Below are 19254 nucleotides of genomic sequence, written 5' to 3'. Positions count from 1 at the left end.
CAGTGTGGAGATTCCTTAAAATACTGGAAATAGAAGTGCCTTATGACCCAGCAATCCCACTGCTGGGTCTACACAACGAGGAAACCAGAACTGAAAGAGACACGTGTACCCCAATGTTCATTGCAGCATGTTTATAATAGCCAGGACATGGAAGCAACCTAGATGTCCATCAGCAGATGAATGTATAAGAAAGCAGTGGTACATATACACAATGGTGTATTACTCAGCCATTAAAAAGAATACATTTGAATCAGTTCTAATGAGGTGGATGAAACTGGAGCCTATTATACAGAGTGAAGTAAGCCAGAAAGAAAAACACCAGTACAGTATACTAATGCATATCTATGGAATTCAGAAAGATGGTAACGATAACCCTGTATATGAGACAGCAAAAGAGACACAGATGCATAGAACAGTCTTTTGGACTCTGTGGGAGAGGGAGAGGGTGGGATGATTTGGGAGAACAGCATTGAAACATGTATAATATCATATATGAAACGAATCGCCAGTCCAGTTTCGATGCATGATACTGGATGCTTCGGGCTGGTGCACTCGGATGACCAAGAGGATTGGTACCGGGAGGGAGGTGGGCGGAGGTTCAGGATGGGAAACGTGTATATCCGTGGTGATTCATGTTGATGTATGGCAAAACAAATACAATATTGTAAAGTAACTAACCTCCAATTAAAATAAATAAATTTATATTAAAAAAATAATTCAAGTGGGAGGGTAAATTGAAAAATAATTCAGACATACAAGATCTCAAAAAGATTCTCTTTCCATGCATCCTTTTTTAGGAAGCTGCTGAAGAATTTTCCACCACAAGAAATGCATAAACCAAGACAGGGCTTCCCAGGTAATTCATTGGTAAAGAATCCACCTCCCAAAGCAGGAGACATGGGTTTGGTCCCTGGATTGGGAAGATCCTCTGGAGAAGGAAATGGAACCCCCTCCAGTATTCTTGCCTGGGAAATCCCACGGGCAGAGGAGCCTGGAGGGCAAAAGTCCATGGTGTCGGAAAAGAGTCAGACACAATTTAGTTACAGCATTTGGCCATCTGTTACAGCAGCCAGAGAAACTCATACAGCAACCAATTCAAGTTAGAGCCTGGTATGTAGAGTTAACTGTTGTCACCATTATCCTATATATTTTAAGGCAACTTCTGGGGGATGTGGCCTACCTGAGTAAGAGAAACAGCAGAGAAATAAGAAACTAAGAGGCCATGGAGCTAGGGACACACTGAGGACCCACCTGGTCGCTGCGGGAGACCCCGTAGCGCAGCTCATTGACGAAATGCTCGCAGTTCTTGCAGATCAGACTGTACCACAACTCCCGGCCCACCAACTCTTCTGCCTGCTGGACGATGTTGCTGGGAGGGAATGGGTTGTACTCATCATCGTGCTTGTTGTTGACCTTGTATCGATCTTTCCCAACCACGTCACACAGCTGCTCTTTCTTTACTATGGCCCTGTCGAGTGCTGAAGACACGATACTGGACCCACCAGCTCCCGAGATTCCGCCTGTGGATTCAGGATGAGGAACACGATTGGTCCTGGGCAGGCCCCCAGCCTAGCATCCACCACATCCACAAAGGGATGAGCAGATGAGTCAGGGTCAGAGCTGTGTGGCCTTGGATAAGACCCTTGTGGTCTCTGGTCCCTGGTTTTCTTATCTGAAATAAGGAGGAGTAAAATCCTATTATTTGCTGTGATTTTTTTCTTTAACGTAGAGAAGCTGGCCTTGTACACCCTGTGACACTTCAGTGGCCCTCTTGATTGTGCAGTATGGGCCCTGAGCACACCCACTTCCCTAGGGGAATAGAGTGTAAATTGTTTGTGATCCTGCCAAGGCTCCACTTCCCTGACACACACAAAGCTGATTACTGCAGAAAAGTTGAATGGATTTGCAGAAGGGAATTCCATCCTTCTGGGAACAAAGGGACCAATACCCCACAGCTGTTCCCAGAGGAGTGACACCAGGGAGGTCAAGGAAGGGTACATTCGCACAGCCCTGGTCAGTGCTGAGGGTCTGGATGGGGCAACAGACTTCCTGAAACAAAACTGCCTTAAGAAAGGGATTTGGGGTCAATACAGGGGCCAGGATGGTTTGGAGCAAAAGGTGGTGCCTACAGAGATATCCCTGTTGAGGTCACCAGCTTATATCATGTAGGGAGGGTATGATGACTGAAAACTGGGCTGGCATTAAAGAGGTGGACTCTAGGGAACATCACAGAGGAGATTCATGTCCCTCAGAGAGCCTCTGTGGCCCTGCCATGATCAGGAACCCCCAGGTCTCTCCCAGGAGGGGAAGTATCCCATTACACGGGGCAGGACCCATCTTGCATTGTGACGCCACATGACAGCAACAAGCAATGTCCAGAGGGCCTGATCAGAGTGCAGGTCCTGTTCTCCTTGGCATTCCAAAGAGGACTGAACCCCTCTGCCCTGAGAACAACTCTGAGGTTTAGAAAATCAAGGAATTCAGATTTCCTCCTAGTAGGGCAGGAGGTGCTTAATGGATTCAGTGAGGTAAATAGAAGATGATGCTGTGTTTGAGCCCCAAGTCTATTGAAAGGATCAGTGTGGGGACTGGATCAGGGGAGCTCTGGAGACCCATCTACCTTCAGACCCTCGGTGGGCAGGTTGGAGGCTGGGACTGGGGAGAAGCAAGCAAGGTGCCTGGGGCACAGAATTTCAGGAGGTTCCAGCTCCAGAGGTGCAAGTTCAGAGTGAATACCCAACAGTGAGGGCTTCCTTACACTCCACATGCTGGGTGTCATCCTGGTGAGAGTGTATACAGGCTCAGAGGCAGAAGCAATGGGTGCTGATTGTGGTTCCATCACTGCATGGTCTTGACATGTCACTTAACTTAAGTGAGCCAAAGCTGGGAATCACAAATAGAAACTAATATGGATTCATGAACACACATCAATTTAGGAATTTAAGGCTCCTTTTAAAAGAATTATTTTTGCTTTTAAAGTTAGTAGTGAGAGACTGTTTTCTTGGGCTCCAAAATCACTGTGGACGGTGACTGCAGCCATGAAATTAAAAGATGGTTGCTCTTTGGAAGAAAAGCTAGGACAAACCTAGACAGCATACTAAAAAGCAGAGACATTACTTTACTGACAAAGGTCCATGTAGTCATGTATGGATGTGAGAGCTGGACAATAAAAAAGGCTGAGCGCCAAAGAATTGATGCTTTGGCACTCGGTGTTGGAGAAGATTCTTGAGAATTCCCTGGACTGCAAGGAGATGAAAGCAGTCAATCCTAAAGGAAATCAATCCTGAATATTCACTGGAAGGACTGATGTTAAAGCTGAAGCTCCAACATTTTGGCCACCTGGCTCAAAGATCTGACTCATTGGAATAGACCCTGATGCTGGGGAAGACTGAAGGCAGGAGAAGGGGATGACAGATGAGGGATGATATTACGGACTCAATGGACATGAGTTTGAGCCAACTCTGGGAGTTGGTGAAGGACAGGGAAGCCTTGTATGCTTCAGTCCATGGGGTCACAATCAGTTGGACATGACTGAGCAACTGAACAACAACATTAAAGAAAACACCAATTAAACAATGGAGAAAGGGCAGATGAATATGGCAAATAATCAATGACTGAAATTTGGGGAACCTCAGACTTCACAGCAGAGCATCAGTTTTAAAGGCAGGAGATAGGGTCAGAGCCAGGGTTTGAGTCCCACCACTGCGACTTTCTGCTATATGACTGTGGACAAGTTGCTTAACTTCTCTGAGTCCCCAATTCCTTGTAGAACAGGTCCAATAATTTCCACCTGTGCCTACAGCTGTGGACGAGGAGCTGCAAGGATTTAAGAAACAGATTAGGTAAGGTGCCTCCCCCAGTGCCTGGAACAGGGTTAGTGCCCAGCAAGTGTTCACTCTCATTAGTACTGGGTTGTTCTCTAAGTTTCCTTCCAGCTTTAACTTCCACCACTTTTTCAGTAGTATGAGGTCAGTCCCCCTTGCCTCACCTATTTCACAAGATTCCTGTGAAGCTCCAATGAGAAGATGTAGTTAGAAACATACTTTCCCTTTAAGGAGCATTGCTCACCCAGTGACGGGTGTCACACTGTCCACCAAGACCTCTGTCATGCCTTTCCTGTCTCTTGTCCAGTATTTACACCACTCAGCACGGTCAGTCAATACTGAGGCCCTACTATGTGCCAGGCCTTGTCTAAGGTGCTGAAGCCCTCCATGAACTTGACAGCGTACCTGCCCTCGACTAGTATACACTCTAGTGAAAGGACACTGACAGTGAACAAATAGAAAAAAAAAAAAACTTTTAGATTTTGAAAAGGCTGTGGGGAAGATTAAGTGAAGTCACATAGGAGAGGATGACCAGGGAAGGCTGCCCTCACTCAGGCTGGGGAGGGCCATGCCCAAGAATGGCCATTTGAGTTGAGACTTGAATGATGAAGGGGAGGCAGCTGTGCTGAGAGCCAGGAAAGAGCATCACAAGCAGAAGGGAGACAAAAGCAAGGACCTCAGGAATGAAGGATGCAAGGAGGCCAGTGAGGTCCGGAGACCCAAGAGGAGAGAAGAGGAAGATCAGATAGGCAGCCTGGGCCAGACCATGCCAGGCTCAGAGGCCACAGCACAGATTTGAAACTTTTTCTATACGTGATGGAATGCCAGTTGAAATGTTAAGGAGAGGAGTGACATAATCAGATTTATATGTTAGAACGATCATGCTGGCTGCCCAGTGAAGGAAGGACTGACAATCGTGGACAAGAGGCAGAGAGACCAAGCAGAACTGCAGTAGCATCAGGTGAGAGAGCACGGTATCTTACGCCAGGCACATCAGTGGAGATGCTGAGAAATGATCAGATTGCAGGTCTGCTTTGGAGATAAAGCCAATAGGATTTCCTGATGGATTAGATAGAGGGTGAAAAGGATCAAGGATGATGTGTAGACTTTTGGTCTTAGCTCTGAATGTTGTTGTCGTCTGGAGCACTCCATCTGAGGAGTGTCAAGTTCAACATGCCAGTTAGACACCTAAGTGAAGATGCCAAGTAGTCAAGAGGGTATACAAGTCTGAAGCTGAGCAGGATCAAGGCTAAGTTAAGGTTGCGGTCTTAGCGAGACATCAACAAATAGAAGGTATTAGAATCCAAGTAACAGGTGAGGGAGGAGTGAAAATGAGAGATATGGGAGAGAGGAGGAAGCCACCCAGCCCCCTCCCACAGGAGGCCACAAGGAAGGGCCCAGTGGGAAAGGAAGAAAGGCAGTACCAGGGTACGCATAGAGAGAGGTCACTCGTACGAAATGCTGCAGAGAAGCAAGGAGGCCGGAACCAGGAAACTGATGAAGCCTTGATAAGAGCTGCTCCAGGAGGGGGGTAAATACCCCCTGGTGGAACAGAAGAGAGGATGGGAAGTGAGGAGCCAGCAATGGTCATGGCAGACAAGAGATCTACCGCATGGGAAGTTAGAGAGGATGTGTGGTCAAGGAGGTCTTTGTTTAACAGTGAGAGATATTTCAGTGGTTTCAAAGCCAAGAGGAACAACACAGAAGGCAGGGGGTAATTTGAGGTCAAAATGCTTATGAAAGTAAGAGGAAGAGTCCAGGGCCCTAGTCCAACCCAGGGGCTGGCTTTATAAATAAGGGCAAGGGCAGATTCTGTGGATGTCGAGATTGGTGGTTTGGTTGATCAGGGTGGGGATGGTGACTTCTACCCTGGTTACTTTGATTTTTCTGTAAATGCAGCCTGAGGTCTCTGATTTTGCTACCATCCTAGGTCAGCAGAAGACACACCCAAGAATGTCCACAGCAGCTGCACGCAGAGCAGCCTACACCTGGAAACATCCAATGCCAACCAGCAGAAGAGGGGTTAACAAATTGAGGGATTCCCATTGTCCGAGGACACACAGCAATGGAGAAGTAAGGACAGCATGGGGGACTTCACGGGGCCAGTGAAAGAGCTGGAGACAAGAGTTGCCCTGAAGTTCCAGAGCAGGCAAAGAAAGCAGGAGGACCTAGAGGAGTGGCTTCCTCTCAGGAGGGAGAGAGGGTCCTGAAGAGGCATGAGGGGCTCTTAAGGGCCGTGGAAATGTTCCAGGCCTTGATCTGTTCATCGTCACATGGATGGATACATTTTTAAAAAATTCATTGACTATACACTTGAATATATTGTGCATTTTACTGCATTTAAGTTTGTCCACAGTTAAATAATGTAGAAAAAGTAAGTGGGGGAATCCTCACAACAATACCCCAAGTTAAGAATTCTCAGCCTCAGTTTACAGATGAGGAAACTGAGGGTGAATAATGAAACTGGATCCACCATCACCTCTGCTGCCCAAACACCTGTGCTCTTTCCAAGTGATTTATTTAATTAAGATTCAACTTAAAAGTTGAATGTGTTTTATACTAGGTCATAATATATAAAATGCATTACAGTAGAACTGCCCCGTTGGAATCCCACCTCAATGTCTGCATACCCCTTGGGTTCCAAGGAGCAGAGTTTGAAAACCATGGCCCTACACCAAGATGTCTTCTTGTAACACTCAGGAAACAACTGCCAGTTGGGGAGCAAGAAGAATGTTGGGGATCCCGGTTACCCACAGCTCCCCCATCCCTTCTGCTTCCTGCCTCAGCACCATGGAGGCCCTGGGTGCCCTTACTTGAGGGTACCACGTGTACCACATATCCGCCACCAACGTAGACAGCCCAGTGTCTGTAGAAAGGGCGGAAAATCTCGATGAGGTCTCCAAGCCTGGGCTCGGGCTGCAAAACCAAGAAGAAGGCTGTTAGAGGTGATGGGAGAGCTGGGGACCAAGGGTAGGGCTCAGCCCAGAGGGAGCAGCCCAGCGGCCTTCATCTCACAGCTCTCCAAGATGTCCTCCCGAGCCCGCCTGGCCATGCCAGTGCCCAGCCCACTTCACGCGTCTGCCAGGGACTATGGGCCTGCCCACCTGTCGTTACTACTTGCAAAGTGCACACCTTGCTAGGACGTCTACCTTATTGTTACTCTTTGTAGTATATTATTTACTGAATGCTTTCTCTGAGCCAAGGACTCTGCTGACCAGTTGTACAGGAATAGTTCAATAAATTCACACAACCTGCCTATGAGGTGGGCACTGTTGTGAACCCCGTGTGATGAAAGAGGAAATCAAGGCTCAGAGATGGAGAGGAGATTTTGCAAAACCACCCGGCCCCTGAGTGATGTGACCAGTTCTCAGCGCTAGGCCGCCTGATTCCAAGGCCATCGTCTTGACCACCACAGAGACTGTTAGGCAAGCACACGGGTTATCTGACTACTGCCCACCCAGGAGCCCTGCAGAGGCTGTCAAATCTGGGGGGACGGTATTCCACAGACACTCCGCTACCTGATCCAGAGCCTGGCAGACAGGTGGAGTCAGCCTCTGGCAGTCATGTCCCCCTGGGTGCTCCTCCTGAGGGTGAGAGTGCGTGCACGTGTGTGTGACAAGCAAAGAAAACTCTCTCTGCACTGTGCTCACTCCTCTACTTCTGACCCGGATGTGTGGGTTTCCCACACTAAGCAGTTCAATCCTCAGTGCACACTGACTGGGTGTCCCACAGTTTAACTCAGTTCTGACACTCACGGCCCAAAGTCAGTGCAGACCCCACAGGCTTAGTTCCAGGAGAGTGAACTTCAGATGCCAGGTGCAAGTTGAAGTTGTTACCTGTGCTCTGAACAACTGGCTGTAAATTGATGGTTCCCACAGCCACCTTCCTTGGATTCAGTGGTTTGCTGGAACAGCTCATAGAACTCAGGAGAACAGTTTACTTGCTAGAACACCCATTTACTAGAAAATATGCAACTCAGGAACTCAGAGGGCAAACTGTGGGGCAGGGGGGATTCAGAGCATCCTTGCCCACTTCAAGGAACTCTGCTCTCCAGCACCTCCATGCTCTCGCCAAAACCCCAGCTTAGCAGTTTTATGGAGGCTTTATTATGTAGGCTCAGATGATGAGATCATTGGCCGTTGGTGATTAATGCAATTTCCAGCTCTTTGATCACCTGGTCAGTTGAAATGGGCTTCTTCTGAATGATGAAATGCATTCCTCCCTCCCCCACTGCTCAGGAAATTACTCAGGTTTTAGAAGCTCTGTGGCAGGAACCCAGGACCAAGACTAAATATACATTTCTCATTACATCACATTGGGCGTGTATGGGAGTGAGGGTGTGCATGCCTCTGAAGGGGAAGGTGGGAAGGCCTTCCCACTCCAAGGGAAGTGGGAAACGCTCCTCAGAGCCCCACCCTGTGAAGAGAGCAGTGGCCCAGAGCCTGAGAACAGTCAGGAGAGCTTCAAGATCACCGTCATTCAACGTACTGAGGTCCCAGTACTAGACACTGTGGTAAGAGCTACTGGTGGGGGCACTCTGATCTGGACTTCCCTCGTCTAAACCAACCATAAATCTCTTTGGGACACCTGGAGACAGAGCTCCTCAAAGGTTGTTCCAGCCCTCTGTCCTTTTCCGCTCTCCCCTTGCTCTTTGGGGACAGACCCATAGGGGCCTGCCCACATCCCACCTCCAAACTCTGGCCTGACTGAGAGACTCCACCAAAGATGAGTAGGGAGTGTGGACTCCCCCGTGTATGGCCTCCCCTAGGATAGCAGTGTAGGGCAGTGGGAATAGCTCATCACCAGTCTCTAGTGGCTGTGAAGCAGGGTCAAGGGAAGCTCATTTCTATTTATAGAAGCACTAAAACTGCCAAGAAGCATCCCATGTGGCAGGACAAATATCTTTTTTTCTGGAATTTTACAGACAAAATATGCTATCTTATTGCAGTAACTATAATTTATCTTCCTAGAAGAAGTCACCCAGATCTTACTGAGAACTGATTTCAGAACACTGGACAATGGTCACAATTTATGAACCTCATTTGTTTTCCAGGATAGAAAAAAAAAAAGTACATTAATTGTTGGGTAAGAGTTAGGAAGTCATCAGGTATCCCCAATGGAGAAGGAAGTGGCAACTCACTCCAGTATTTTTGCCTGGAGAATCCTATGGACAGAGAAATCTGGCAGGCTACTGCTCATGGGGTTGCAAAGAGTCAGACATGACTGAGGGACTGAGCACAAGAATCCCCAAAGGGGAATTTAACTGAGCTTTTCTATGAATAATCCAGGATGTAAAGGCAAAGCAGAGACCCAGGCCTCAAGGAGCTTATGGATTAGAAAAAGAGACATTTTGGACATGAGTACTATGGGGTCAAGTAATAAGCAGCCAGTAGGTACACAGACTCAAGGAGTTCACTGTGTCCCAGGCAAATACCAATGAAAGGAGAACTATACAGAGAAACAAGGTTGCAAATATATATATATACCTAGCAGCAAAATTATCTACAGAGAAACTTGGACTCATCTCACCTCCCCTTTCTTTCTCAAGTTCATGTCCAACTGAAAAGGCTGACCCTAAAAGTTGTCCCTGACTGAATTCGCTGCCTCCTCATCTCCCGTCCACTGACTTGGTCTGGGGCAGCCCCGTCCCTGCCTCTATGACTCCCTCTGATCCCTGAACCCCCACCCCCACCCCACTTCCTGTCTCCATCTGGAGAACATATAGATGGACTGTTCACTCCATCCCTAAGTAATCCCAGATGTCTAAGACCACGGCCGGGGTAGTGGTGACAGCAGACAGGGAAAAGGCAGAACATCAGCTGTGTCTCTACTTGGAAAGGAAATGGGGCAGGAGCCAGGCACGGAGTAGCTCAGAGTGAGGCTTGATGCTGCATTTCTTGAGAAATATGACACCTCTTCCCTGCATTGGTTGATTTTCAGTAATGGCAGGAATCTGGCTTGTTCCTTTCCAGCTCCACTCTAGGAAAGGAGCCTGCCCCTCCCACTGAAACTTCTCTCATTCAGAAACTCTGGCTGCTTGGGAGAGAGCTTTTCAGGAACAGATCGCTGAAATGCAAGTGCATTCTCTGCAGCAGGACTGATGCCTTGGGTGACGGAGGAGGCAGAGGAGGTGGGATGCACTCATCTCCCTTGTCCCAGGGTTGCCCCCTCCGCTGCTACCCCAGCCTCCTCCTCACGGCCCCCAGAACAACCCACCACTCCTCCCCATGGAAGTCCCTACCCCCCACTGTGCTGGGTGCAGACAGGAATCTCACTCTGCCCTAAGACCTCAGGGTTCCAGCAGGAAAAGGGAGTTTTAAACAACCAATATATTTTCCTATGAAAGCCTTCTCCAGACAGGCTCTGGGAAGAGCAAGACCCGGCCTTTACAGGAGGGGAGCTGCCCTCTCATTTAGTCAGTGGTGGGGGGTTTCAGGGAACTTACCGAAGCCATCGCAAGCCAGAGCAGTACTGCAATCTTGCCGCTCTCACACCAGCTTTTATGTCAAAGCTAAGAATTTCACTTCTGCTTTTCTTCTCTTTTAAAAAGATATGAGCTGTAAACTTTTTTTTAAGGGAGACTATGGTTTGCTTTAAGTGGAAAGGTCGATGATTACCTACCTCAAAACATAAAATCGCTGGGACTTTAAAGACCCCTGGAAGTAGAGTAGGAGGCCGGTGCTATCATCTGGCCTTGCTTGAGAAACCCAAGGTCTCTTCCAACAGAATCCTTGATGGCCGTTCCTACTCCAGGAAGAGGGGCATGTAGAGGCTCAGAGGTGCCAACCCCCTAGTACACCTTCTAGGCCATTGTAATGACTCTAGGAAATACTGGGTCAGAAGCCATGGGGTGGGCCAGATGGGGTGTTGAACTCCACAGGACAAGCCTTCAGGAGGTGGGTGCCTCGTGGCATGTGGGACCCAGGATCTCAATGCCCCTGTAGGATGCGTTTGGCTTCAAGAGGCAGAACTTAACTAAAACAGGTTTTGACAGCCTGGGCAGCCACTGACTCTGTAACAGGAAGACAGAGGCCGGCGGCTCAGATCCATTTCAGTAGCTCATTGAGGCCACTAAGGAGCTAGGCTTTTCCATCATGCTGGTGCTGTGTCCCCAGTGACAGCCTGCCTGGTCACCATGGCTGCAGCAGCCTCAAGGGGCACATTTTTCCTGGCGATGTCCAAATGCACTAAAGGAAGATGTTTCTCATCACTTGTCCTTTTTTCCCCCCCTCTAGGGAATATAGTATTTCTTATAGCCCCCTGGCTGGCCTGCTCTCCCTCTTCACTGGTCAGAACTGAGTCACGCTTCCCCTTCCAAACCAATCGTGGGCAAAGAGAAAGGGGCTTCCAGAGCAGCTTCAGACCGCTCACGGTGCATCTGCTGGAGCTGGAGGGTCGCCTGCTGCCTGATGAACAGCAGGATTGTGAGCCTGGGAGAAGGTGAGTGACTGGTGTGTGTGTGCATCACGGGGAGGGATGGCTACTGACTATATGATCAACATATGGGATGCACTCACCTGCTTCTCATCTGGGTGAAAACCAGCTTATTTCAAGGCTACAAAGAGACAGGAACCAGTTCGCCAACAATCAGACAGCATCTGGCAGGAAAATCAGGGGCAATTGACTCACTGGGGATGGGAGGAGGATGCAGAGCAGGCTTGTGGATATGTAGAGAGCCTCTGAGTTACTGAAACTCAGTCAATTTCTGGAAAAGTTATCATATTTCTTAGGAAGCACGGGCCTGTGTGGCTTTGTTCTGTGCTGCTCTGGGCCTACATCCTGCCGCATTTCCTTTCCAAGTAGAGACTGCCTTTCCACTGTCTGCTGTTGTCAGCATCCCAGCTGTGGTCTTAAACAACTGGGGACATTTGGGCATTGAGTGATGGAGATAGGAGGTGGGGGGGCAGTCAGAGGGTATAGGGGGTCACAGAGGGAGGGACGGGGCTGGCCTGGACCAAGTCAGTGGGTGAGAGATGGACAAGGCAGTGAATTCAGGATAAACTTCCAGGGTGGGCACTGACTGGACTTTGTGGTTGGATGCAGGTGGCAGGGGTGGGGGTGAGTGTGAGGCAGAAGGAAAGGATGTGTTAGGGAGATGGAGGACTTAGGGTGGCCCTCTCTGGGGACTAGGAAAGCTGGAAGAGGGGTTGGAACAGGGGACATCATTCCCCAGATCAGGAACATAGCAGGAACAGAAAAATGATTCATTTTTGCAGCTGGGGTGCCCTGGGGTGGAACACAGACCATGAGGAATGGGGTGCAGAAAGGGAGTCAGGCAGGACTGTGGGGTGCCTAGTGGGAGATGTGGGCAAAGGCCCGGCTTGGCCTCTTGGCACAAGTGACCTTGAGCAGGGCATTGCCCTCTGGGAACCCTGGTTCCTGCGCCTCCACAATGAGATGATGCTCCCTTTTCAGGTTGTTGTGTGGGTGGAAGGGCCACATGGCAGGTGTCCACCCTATTGCTGACAGCTGTGTGATCGATCCCACAAGGTTTTGGTCCGTGGCTAAACTACCTGTTGGGTCACATTAAGATCTCTCCAACTTGCATTTTAATAATTTTAAAAAATTATTCTTATTCATCAATGTTGTTTCATGAAACAGTAGTTTGTTATTTATTTTCACTGGGTAGTATTCCATTATGTGGGTGCACTATAATTTTTAAATTTTAATTTTAGCTTTAATTTTAAATTAATTTTTATTGGAGTATAGTTGATTTACAATGCTGTGTTAGTTTCTGCTGTACAGCAAAGTGAATCAGTTTTACAAGTACACACACATACACCTACTCTTTTTAAGGTTCTGTTTCCATATAACTCATTACAGAGTACTGAATAGTGCCCCTTGTGCTATTCAGTAGAACTTTCCAGGTGGCTCAGTGGTAAAGAATACGCCTGGCAATGCAGGAGATGTGGGTTTGATCCCTGGGTTGGGAAGACCCGCTGCAGAAGGAAATGGCAGCCCACTCTAGTATTTCTTGCCTGGGAAATCCCATGGACATAGGAGCCTGGTGAGCTACAGTCCATGGGTTGCAAAAGAGTTGGACATGACTTAGTGACTGAACAACAACTGCTATGCAGTTGATTCTTAATAGTTTATAGTCTATCTCAGTCTCCCAAATTAAGCCTTGTTCCCCTTCTCTTCTGCTAAACACTAGTTTGTTTTCTATAACTCTATTTCTGTTTTATAAATAAATTCATTTGTAGCTCAGTTGGTAAAGAATCTGCCTGCAATGCAGGAGACACTGGTTTGACTCCTGGGTCAGGGAGATCCTCTGGAGAAGGGATAGGCTACCCACTACAGTATTCTTAGGCTTTCCTGTGGCTTAGCTGGTAAAGAATCAGCCTGCAATGCGGGAGACCTGGGTTCGATCCCTGGGTTGGGAAAATCCTCTGGAGAAGGGAAAGGCTACCTATGCCAATATTCTTGCCTGGAGAATTCCATGGACTGTATAGTTCATGGGGTCGCAAAGAGTTGGACATGGCTGAGTGACTTTCACTTTTCATTTGTACCCTGCTTTTAGATTCCACATATAAGCAATATCATATTTGTCTGTGTGTGACTTACTTCACTTAGTATGACAATCTCTAGGTCCATCCATGTCACTACAGGTGGCATTATTTTGTTCTTTTTTATGGCTGAGTAATATTCCACTGTATATTTGTACCACATCTCCTTTATCCATTCCTCCCTTGATGGACATTTATGTTGATTCCATGTCCTGGCTATTGTAAATAGTGCTGTAATCAACACTGGGGTGTATGTATCCTTTCAAATTATGGTTTTCTCCAGGTATATGCCCAGGAGTCAGATTGCTGGATCGTATGGTAGCTCTATTTTTAGATTTTTAAGGAATCTCCATACTATTCTACAATTTCCTTCATAGCTCAGTTGGTGAAGAATCTGCCAGCAACGCAGGAGACCTGGGTTCAATTCCTAGGTAGGGAAGATCTCCTAGAGAATGAAATGCCAACCCACTCCAGTATTCTTGCCTGGAGAATCCCATGGACAGAGGAATCTGGCAGTCTACAGTCCATGAGGTCAAAAGAGTTGAACATGACTTAGCCACTAAACCACCACCATACTGTTCTCCATAGTGGCTGGGATGTACTATTTGTTTATTCACTAAACTGATAGAAATTTGGATTATTTCCAGGTTTTTTAATTAAAAGGATTTATGGGAGAAACATCAATAACCCCAGATATGCAGATGACACCACCCTTATGGCAGAAAGTGAAGAGGAACTAAAAAGCCTCTTGATGAAAGTGAAGGAGGAGAGTGAAAAACTGGCTTAAATTCAACATTCAGAAAATGAAGATCATGGGATCTGGTCCCATCACTTCATGGGAAATAGATGGGGAAACAGTGGAAACAGTGTCAGACTTTATTTTGGGGGGCTCCAAAATCACTGCAGATGGTGACTGCAGCCATGAAATTAAAAGACGCTTACTCCTTGGAAGGAAAGTTATGACCAACCTAGACAGCATATTAAAAAGCAGAGACATTATTTTGCCAACGAATGTTCGTCTAGTCAAGGCTATGGTTTTTCCAGTAGTCATGTATGGATGTGAGAGTGGGACTGTGAAGAAAGCTGAGTGCTGAAGAATTGATGCTTTTGAACTGTGGTGTTGGAGAAGACTCTTGAGAGTCCCTCAGACTGAAAGGAGATCCAACCAGTCCATTCGAAAGGAGATTAGTCCTGGGTGTTCTTTGGAAGGAATGATGCTAAAGCTGAATCTCCAGTACTCCTCATGTGAAGCCACCTCATGTGAAGAGTCAGTCGACTCATTGGAAAAGACTCTGATGATGGGAGGGATTGGGGGCAGGAGGAGAAGGGGACGACAGAGGATGAGATGGCTGGATGGCATCACCGACTCGATGGATGTGGGTTTGAGTGAACTCCGGGAGTTGGTGATGAACAGGGAGGCCTGGTGTGCTGCAATTCATGGGGTCGCAAAGAGTCGGGCATGACTGAGCGACTGAACTGAACTGAACTGATGGAAGTATAACAACATAGATACAAAAAAGTGCACAAATGTTGAGTATACAGCTTGATACATTTTTTTAAAATTAAGTATACTTTTGATGTATTAGTTTTTAATAAAGTCACTATGATCATTCAAATGTGGGTTTTTTGCATTGACATGTATTTTCATTTCACTTGGGTAAATTAGGAGTGGGATTGTTGGTCATATGGTAAGTGTATATTTAAGCTAATAAAAAACTGCCAAGCCACCAACCAGTCTCTGAAATAAGTCTGTATTTTGTGGACTTGTTCTTAAGGTTCTCACTACTCGCCCTCTCGCTCCTGCTTCCATTGCTGTTCCTTCTTTCTCCTCCATCTCACCATCACACATGCACACTCTGCCCACCCACTCCTCCTACCCCACCCCAGGCCCCCTCATACACTTAACATAACATACACCAACCCTACAATCCAGCAATTTCACCTGTAGATGTTTACTTATTCAACTAAGTAAACAAACAATGTCTTTAGGTGAAGGAAAACCAAGAAAATTCATTACCAGCATCTGCTCTATAACAATTGCTAAAGGAAATTCTTCAGAAAAAAAGAAATGATACTAAAAGGAAATCTGGAACAACAGGAAGGAAGGAAGAACAACAGAAATTAAATACAATAGACCAGCGGTTTTCAGCTGGGGAAATTTAACCCCCCACCCCCTACCACCCTGGACATTTGGTGGTATAACTGTATCGTGTCCAACATTTTGTGACCCCGTGGGCTGAAGCATGCCAGGCTCCTCTGTCCTCCAGTGTCTCCCAGAGTTTGCTCAAATTCATGTACATTAAGTTGGTATGGCTATCTAACCATGAAAAACAGTATCATATCTAAAGCACTTTAATATGCACCAAAAAAACAGATCTTCAAAATAAAGAAAGCAAAACCAGACAGAACTGAAAGTAAAAATAGACAAACATGTGATTATAGCTAAAGGTTTTAACATTCCTCTCTGAAAACCTGACAGGACCTGTAGATGGAAAACCAGCAAGAATACAGAAAAGCTGAACGTACTATCAACAAATTGGATCTGACATTTATTGAACAATTAACATCAGAGTACACATTCAAGTGCCCACAGGCATTTGAAGTTTATATTCTGGATCATGAGAAAATCTTGAAAATTTTAAAATAATTAAAATTATACAAAGTGTGTTCCTGACCATAATGGAGTTAAACTATAACTCAATAACAGAAAGATATCAGACTGGTTGACAACACTTGGAATTAAATAACACACTTTTAAATAATGCACCAATCAAAGAGGAAGTCTCAATGGACATTAGCAAATATTTTTTTTTCTGAGTTTTATTTTATTTTTTAATATAAATTTATTTATTTATTTATTTTAAGATTTAAAATGTTTTATTTTTTATTTTATTTTTTTTTAAATTTTAAAATCTTTAATTTTTACATGCGTTCCCAAACATGAACCCCCCTCCCACCTCCCTCCCCATAACATCTCTCTGGGTCATCCCCATGCACCAGCTCCAAGCATGCTGTATCCTGCATCAGACATAGACTGGCGATTCAATTCTTACATGATAGTATACATGTGAGAATGTCATTCTCCCAAATCATCCCACCCTCTCCCTCTCCCTCTGAGTCCAAAAGTCCATTATACACATCTGTGTCTCTTTCCCTGTCTTGCATACAGGGTCGTCATTGCCATCTTCCTAAATTCCATATATATGTGTTAGTATACTGTATTGGTGTTTTTCTTTCTGGCTTACTTCACTCTGTATAATCGGCTCCAGTTTCATCCATCTCATCAGAACTGATTCAAATGAATTCTTTTTAATGGCTGAGTAATACTCCATTGTGTATATGTACCACTGCTTTCTTATCCATTCATCGGCTGATGGACATCTAGGTTGTTTCCATGTCCTGGCTATTATAAACAGTGCTGCGATGAACATTGGGGTACATGTGTCTCTTTCAATTCTGGTTTCCTCGGTGTGTATGCCCAGCAGTGGGATTGCTGGGTCATAAGGTAGTTCTATTTGCAATTTTTTAAGGAATCTCCACACTGTTCTCCATAGTGGCTGTACTAGTTTGCATTCCCACCAACAGTGTAGGAGGGTTCCCTTTTCTCCACACCCTCTCCAGCATTTATTGCTTGCAGATTTTCGGATCACAGCCATTCTGACTGGTGTGAAGTGGCACCTCATTGTGGTTTTCATTTGCATTTCTCTAATAATGAGTGATGTTGAGCATCTTTTCATGTGTTTGTTAGCCATCCATATGTCTTCTTTGGAGAAATGTCTATTTAGTTCTTTGGCCCATTTTTTGATTGGGTCGTTTATTTTTCTGGAATTGAGCTGCAGAAGTTGCTTGTATATTTTTGAGATTAGTTGTTTGTCAGTTGTTTCATTTGCTATTATGTTCTCCCATTCAGAAGGCTGTCTTTTCACCTTGCTTATATTTTCCTTGTTGTGCAGAAGCTTTTAATTTTAATTAGATCCCATTTGTTTATTTTTGCTTTTATTTCCAGAATTCTGGGAGGTGGATCATAGAGGATCCTGCTGTGATTTATGTCTGAGAGTGTTTTGCCTATGTTCTCCTCTAGGAGTTTTATAGTTTCTGGTCTTACATTTAGATCTTTAATCCATTTTGAGTTTATTTTTGTGTGGGGTGTTAGAAAGTGATCTAGTTTCATTCTTTTACAAGTGGTTGACCAGTTTTCCCAGCACCACTTGTTAAAGAGATTGTCTTTACTCCATTGTATATTCTTGCCTCCTTTGTCAAAGATAAGGTGTCCATATGTGTGTGGATTTATCTCTGGGCTTCCTATTTTGTTCCATTGATCTATATGTCTGTCTTTGTGCCAGTACCATACTGTCTTGATGACTGTGGCTTTGTAGTAGAGCCTGAAGTCAGGCAAGTTGATTCCTCCAGTTCCATTCTTCTTTCTCAAGATTGCTTTGGCTATTCGAGGTTTTTTGTATTTCCATACAATTCTTGAAATTATTTGTTCTAGTTCTGTGAAAAATGTTGCTGGTAGCTTAATAGGGATTGCATTGAATTTGTAAATTGCTTTGGGTAGTATACTCATTTTCACTATATTGATTCTTCCGATCCATGAACATGGTGTATTTCTCCATCTATTAGTGTCCTCTTTGATTTCTTTCATCAGTGTTTTATAGTTTTCTATATATAGGTCTTTAGTTTCTTTAGGTAGATATATTCCTAAGTATTTTATTCTTTTCGTTGCAATGGTGAATGGAATTGTTTCCTTAATTTCTTTTTCTACTTTCTCATTATTCGTGTATAGGAATGCAAGGGATTTCTGTGTGTTGATTTTATATCCTGCAACTTTGCTATATTCATTGATTAGCTCTAGCAATTTTCTGGTGGAGTCTTTAGGGTTTTCCATGTAGAGGATCATGTCATCTGCAAACAATGAGAGTTTTACTTCTTCTTTTCCAATTTGGATTCCTTTTATTTCTTTTTCTGCTCTAATTGCTGTGGCCAAAACTTCCAGAACTATGTTGAATAGTAGCGGTGAAAGTGGACACCCTTGTCTTGTTCGTGACTTTAGCGGAAATGCTTTCAATTTTTCACCATTGAGGATAATGTTTGCTGTGGGTTTGTCATAGATAGCTTTTATTATGTTGAGGTATGTTCCTTCTATTCCTGCTTTCTGGAGAGTTTTTATCATAAATGGATGTTGAATTTTGTCAACGGCCTTCTCTGCATCTATTGAGATAATCATATGGTTTTTATTTTTCAATTTGTTAATGTGGTGAATTACATTGATTGATTTGCGGATATTGAAGAATCCTTGCATCCCTGGGATAAAGCCCACTTGGTCATGGTGTATGATCTTTTGTTGGATTCTGATTGCTAGAATTTTGTTGAGGATTTTTGCATCTATGTTCATCAGTGATATTGGCCTGTATTTTGTGACATCTTTGTCAGGTTTTGGTATTAGGGTGATGGTGGCCTCATAGAATGAGTTTGGAAGTTTACCTTCCTCTGCAATTTTCTGGAAGAGTTTGAGGAGGATAGGTGTTAGCTCTTCTTGAAATTTTTGGTAGAATTCAGCTGTGAAGCCGTCTGGACCTGGGCTTTTGTTTGCTGGAAGATTTCTGATTACAGTTTCAATTTCCGTGCTTGTGATGGGTCTGTTAAGATTTTCTATTTCTTCCTGGTTCAGTTTTGGAAAATTGTACTTTTCTAAGAATTTGTCCATTTCTTCCACGTTGTCCATTTTATTGGCATACAACTGCTGATAGTAGTCTCTTATGATCCTTTGTATTTCTGTGTTGTCTGTTGTGATCTCTCCATTTTCATTTCTAATTTTATTGATTTGATTTTTCTCTCTTTGCTTCTTGATGAGTCTGGCTAATGGTTTGTCAATTTTATTTATCCTTTCAAAGAACCAGCTTTTGGCTTTGTTGATTTTTGCT

The 19254-nt window shown here is 45.1% G+C and overlaps 1 protein-coding gene across 1 annotated transcript; it reads right to left on the bottom strand.

Annotated features, from left to right (window-relative positions):
* Positions 1151-10285, bottom strand: LOC108634204 (HRAS-like suppressor 3). The gene is made up of 4 exons (XM_018042753.1): positions 10270-10285; positions 6638-6740; positions 1252-1520; positions 1151-1180 (listed from the first exon to the last, which is right to left on the bottom strand). The coding sequence occupies exons 1-4, from the start codon at positions 10276-10278 to the stop codon at positions 1151-1153; spliced, it is 411 nt and encodes a 136-aa protein (XP_017898242.1). The 5' UTR covers positions 10279-10285.

This window comes from Capra hircus, chromosome 29 (genome assembly GCF_001704415.2).
Source record: "Capra hircus breed San Clemente chromosome 29, ASM170441v1, whole genome shotgun sequence".
NCBI lineage: Eukaryota > Metazoa > Chordata > Mammalia > Artiodactyla > Bovidae > Capra > Capra hircus.
Note: the sequence above shows the minus strand (reverse complement) of the source record. Positions and strands in the feature narration are given on the sequence as shown.